General features: G+C 43.0%; 1 protein-coding gene across 2 annotated transcripts in view; it reads left to right on the forward strand.

The window, feature by feature from the left end:
- MOB3B (MOB kinase activator 3B) overlaps positions 1 to 5450 on the forward strand; it is a 189861-nt gene that overhangs the window by 65909 nt on the left and 118502 nt on the right. For both annotated transcript variants that reach the window (XM_019652690.1, XM_019652691.1), the window contains exon 2: positions 2407 to 3019. In XM_019652690.1, the coding sequence (XP_019508235.1) occupies positions 2602 to 3019 (418 nt within the window). In that variant the 5' untranslated portion in view covers positions 2407 to 2601. The remainder of the gene's footprint in view (positions 1 to 2406; positions 3020 to 5450) is intronic.

A 5450-nucleotide genomic window follows, 5' to 3' on the forward strand; every position in this document is an offset into this window, starting at 1 on the left:
GGCTGTTAGGTTATTGCTGCTTTACCGTCAGCAATGAAGCATTTGTGATACAAAGAGACTATTGTCTCTTTCAAAAGAAAAAAATACAAACAAAAACAAGTGCTCACCATCCTCTCTCTGTCTTCCCAACCTCTAACTCATATTTTTATTTTGGAAATGCCTCTTTAAGGCCCTTAGTTTTCTTACGCCTCTTTTCAGGCAGGCTCAGCCTTTGGGAAGGTATATAGTTTTGAAGGAGAGATTGCCCTTTCTTTTTCTAGAGTTATCGCAGTCATGTGGTGATATCCTTCCTGGTGATATCCCGAAGTAGCGAGGAGTGTGATTTCAGTCTCAGGCAGAGAGTGTCACAAGACCTGCTTTTCCACATGGGTCTCTTTGTGAGGTGTGTGTATGCTCAATGCCATATGAGAAGGAAAAACAAAACAAAACAAAACAAAACAAAACAAAAAAACAACTCATCATAGGGAATTTCAGTGAAAACCTAATAGGAAGAGGATGAGAATAAGAGGGAGGAAACTGAGCACACAGAGGCTGTAGGGAGTGGCCAGAGAAGGCGTGTAGCTGAATGGCCAGCAGTTCTGAGCAAGGAACAGAGAGAGTCTATGAAAGGGAATTGGAGTCTCCAGTGTGGTGTTTTGTTTGTTTGTTTTCTTCTTTGGTTTTGTTTTGTTTGGCCTGAATAACTAAGGTTGAATACATCTCCAAGCCATGTTTGAGTGTGGAATGACAGCAGAAGCCCTTCGAGTAGGGAAAGATTTGACTTGTTTGATGCCAAGTCCAGCTCCCATAAGGGGTCCTTCTGAATCTGGCCACAACTCTTGGCTCATTTTACTAGGGATTGACCCATGAGTGGTCAGTTTATCTCCCCTCCGTTACTAGGCTACAGGACACAGTCTTTACCTCCAGCCAATCTATACTTGGGATCTCTGGGGAGTTTGGAGATGGAAACTCTGGATAAAAGGGCTTCATCAACCAGTAGGAAAGACGGGTTGAAGGACATCACCCTTTACAATATAAGGCCCTGTGAAAAGAACATTTGCTAGAAGACAAGAAACTGGGTTTCAGTACTAACCATATACCCTACTAGCTATGGGACCTTGTTAGGCAAGTAATTTTATCTTTTGGAGACACAGGGATAATGATACCTACTAAAAATCTACTATACCAACTATAATTCCTCTATAAACCTAACCAGAATTGTATAAGGGTCAAATGAGATAGTGAAGAAGAGAGCATAGAAGACTTCAGAGCTGTACTGTCCAATATGATAGCCACTAGCCACATGTAGCTATTTGACTTTAAATCAATTAAAATTAAATAAAAGGAAAAATTCAGTTCCTCAGTCACACTAGCCATATTTCAAGTGCTTAATAGCCACATGTAGCTTGTGGGTACCACATCGGACAACAAAGATATGGAAAATTTGCATTATCACAGAAAGTCTTATTGGACAGCTCTGCCTCGAAGTGCTATCTAGGGTATGATATTAAGGACATGAAGGATGAGTGATTGTAGGGTTGTTAAAGCTGTCATAGTTAAGGATTCTTGGAAAAAAACAGAACCCACTCAAATTAGTTGAAGTAAAACAAGGAATTTATTTGATTAATTTAGGAAAAACATATGGTCCCAAGGGCTGGAATCACAGGTAAGCTTTAAAAGGAATTGGAGCCAGTTTCTTAAAGATTACCAGGAAGTAAGGAAGCCACCCTCTCCTTCTCACTGTCTTATCTCTCTTCTCCCTGTGGCCACTTGTACTCTCATCTCTGCATGTTCCTGGCTTTTCCCATCTCCGCTTCCTCTTTCTCTCCTCTCCCCTCCCCACAGAGCAGCTCTCTCAACTGTGCTGCATATGGTCCAAATAGGGCTCAATTAGACCCAGTTCTTGTGTCTTCTCAGGGATACTTCCTAACAAAGACTGGGTCCTGACTCCAAATTCCCAGGAGAAATATTCGTATTAGCTAGCTTGGTATGATCACCACCCTGGTTCCCATCAGCTGTATCCAGGAGGATAGGGGCATTGGCCCCATGCTTACTCCATAGGAGCAATGGGGGAGGGGGCAGATGCTCACAAAAGGAGCACATGTGGAATGTGGACAGGTCATTGACTACCATTCTCATCTTCAACACCTTGGAGAGGTCCACGGAGCTTATGGTCACTCAGCGAAGAGTCACCAGAGATTTAACCAAGGCCATGCAGAAAAGAAGTGTGATACCTTTTCTTATTTGGCCATTTGTGTGGGTTGAATCGCCCGTACAGATTCCCAGGGGTTTGGCTTGACTTCTGCATCCACCTACCTGGATGGGAGTGGGCACAGCCAAAGGCAAGGTGGAAATACAGTCTAAACCTTTGTCATTTCTTAAATGCAAACTGGGCACTTATGAGACCCTTTTCTCTCCTGCCTTCAGGGAGAAACATGAGGTTCCCCTGGAAATCACTCAAGAAGAAGATGTAAGGGGCCGTTTAAAATAGATTCAAAACTACGGGCCGCAAGACTGGGGCCAGAGGGCTGGCAGTGGAAAACCCTGCTGGGTTGTGATCTCTCGTTGAGAAGTTCCAGGTGCCTTTTTGCTTCCTGCAAAACAAAGGAAGAAAAGAAGACCATGTCCATTGCCCTGAAGCAGGTGTTCAACAAGGACAAGACCTTCCGGCCCAAGAGGAAATTTGAACCTGGCACACAGAGGTTTGAGCTCCACAAACGGGCCCAAGCATCCCTCAACTCGGGCGTGGACCTGAAGGCAGCCGTGCAGCTGCCCAGCGGGGAGGACCAGAATGACTGGGTGGCCGTGCATGTGGTAGACTTCTTCAATCGGATCAACCTCATCTACGGCACCATCTGTGAATTCTGCACTGAGCGGACCTGCCCTGTGATGTCAGGGGGCCCCAAATACGAGTATCGGTGGCAGGATGACCTCAAGTACAAGAAGCCGACTGCACTGCCAGCTCCCCAGTACATGAACCTTCTTATGGATTGGATTGAGGTCCAGATCAACAACGAGGATATATTTCCAACATGCGTGGGTAAGTCCTTGACCCATTTCCTGGTTACTTTGTTACATCCCAGCCATGCTCAGAGAATTTGCAGAGGATTCTTCCGGGACTGCCTTGGAATGCTGGATGTCATCCCTTATCAGTGTTTCCCCAATGCCACCATCACTCACAAACCTGCAGTTTCTTTTCCCATATGTAGGAACTCATTGAAATTTTGAAACATATCATTCATTGACCACGTACAATAATTTCATGGACCTCAGTCATGAAATGACATGTACCCCATGCTGGGGAACATTGACTCGATGAAATGTTAGATTACTATAGATCTGGCCTTCTTAGGACTAGACACCAAACCCACCCAAGTGTTCTGGTAAGGTTCTTATGATTTGGCTAACTAGTTAAGCTTACATTCACCCTGGAGCAGTTATTGATATTTACCTCTCAGGTTAGGAAATCCCAGTTTGAGAATCCATGGATTTGGGGACTCAGTGAACAAGGGGTTGGCATTCTGGGAAAATAGAAATCCCGCCATTCTGTTCTTCCCTCTCCTGATCTTAGGTTATTAATTCCAGGCTGTACTGTTAACTTGGACCCTTGGGTAGCTGTGAGACCCACCAGGACACTTGACATGCAAATACTTTTGTTTCCCTTATGCTCTGAGTCATACAACTATTCAAGGGGGAGGACCAAGCCTTTTCTACCTCCTGTATTTCTTTATGCTGGTGATCCTTGGACCTTCCATGCATTGAAAGGCTGAATTTAAAATTCAGTTTTCTTAGGCTCTAGGTTGAATGGGAAAGAGCAATCTCTTTACGCCTCCTGTTGTATCTCCAGCCCTGGAACCCTGGTAGGCACTCAGGAAATATTTGTGGAATGACTGAAAAAATACTTGTGCTGTTGGAAAGTATTATTAAAAAGCTCTGAGATGGCCAGGGTATAAAAGAAGTATTTGAAACACATTGTGGAAATCACCTCTAGTTGGGATGTGTGTGTCCCCAAGTGGCATATGGAAAGTTGAGGTGGAGCGTATGGAAGTAATTAAGTTAATACCAGGAAAAAAAAAGTGTATAAATTGATTAGGGCAGTATGTACATCTTGAAATATTCAGCACACAAACCAATTTGCTCCGAGTTCTGTTGTTGCCTTGACTTGTTCAGTTCCCTCATGCTGTTCTCTTTCTCTCTACTGTCCCTCGCTAAGGAAGGAGGTGGGGGTAATGCAAACCCTTGACTCGCCAGCGTAGGAGGAAGAAGACAGGTTCAAGCCTGCCCCGCCCCTTTGCTCCCAGCCACATAATAAGCACCTCCAAGGGGCAGGAATTTCTTGGGTTCATGTCTTTTTGCACTTTCTTTGACTGTCAGGGGATTCTTTGGTTGTTGGGAGGAATTTTTCTTTTCCAAAAGCATTACAAGCAACTGCCAATGCTCCGTGCAGAACATATGATAGCAATAAAGGTAAATAAATGTGGGCAAGGAGACCTCCTCTTTGCCCTTCCCCTCTGTTTCAGGGCTCCTTGATGCTTTGAGCTTTAAGCATTTCTGCTCTCTCTGGCAACGGCGGTTACCATGTAGAGTTCGTGACCAGAAATAACATCACAGAGCCATGGTGTGTTACTTGAGAATGAGGAAGTTTTTTTAGTGGTCATCTTGGAAAACAGGCCATCATAAGTGGTTTTAGACTTTGCTTGGAGGAAATCAGTGGATGACGCCATGTCCCCAAAACTAATTGACTTTGCAATGATTTTCTAGACATTTCTTTAGCCATTCAATGGGTTTGGGGAACATAGTCACCTATTCCGTATCCTGTTTCAGCTCTTCCCAGTCTATGCTCCGTAGTATACCAGTGTTCTTAGATTTTAATAGGTGTACCATGATGTTTTTTTCCCCATGGAAAAATAAGTTTGGGAAATGCTGAGTAAAATTGATTTCTTTGTTGAAGGACTTTTAATATGCTAATGTTTGTTATAAATCTCCAAGAATGAATAATACTTCATTCATTCATATGTGGTGTTTCCTAATTTCAACCTGCTAGCTTTTTAAATTATTTTTTTTAATGGACCACCATTAGCATCTTTTGGGAAATGTGAATCTGTATAAGTTAGAGCTGTCAGACTTTTGTTTGTATCAGAATTACTTGAGCCTTCTGTTTAAAATGCAAATTACTTAGTCCTCCTACTTAACAACTAAATCAGAATCTCTTAGGTAAGACATAGGATTTTCACTTTTAACAAGCACCCACCACTCACTCCTTTGTCTATTGTAACTGCCCAGAATGCTTTTCGTGCCCCAGAAACAGTCTGTTTATTACCTCTCTGGTTTTATTCATGTTGTTCTCTCCTTCTGGAATCAACATCTTCTCTATTTAGTGAATTCTCATGCATCCTTTATATTATATCACCTTTAACTCATTAGAATATAAGCCCCTTAAAATTATGGCATATGTCTTATTCATTTGAATA

The sequence above is a fragment of the Hipposideros armiger genome, unplaced genomic scaffold, assembly GCF_001890085.2.
Source record: "Hipposideros armiger isolate ML-2016 unplaced genomic scaffold, ASM189008v1 scaffold_184, whole genome shotgun sequence".
Classification (NCBI taxonomy): domain Eukaryota; kingdom Metazoa; phylum Chordata; class Mammalia; order Chiroptera; family Hipposideridae; genus Hipposideros; species Hipposideros armiger.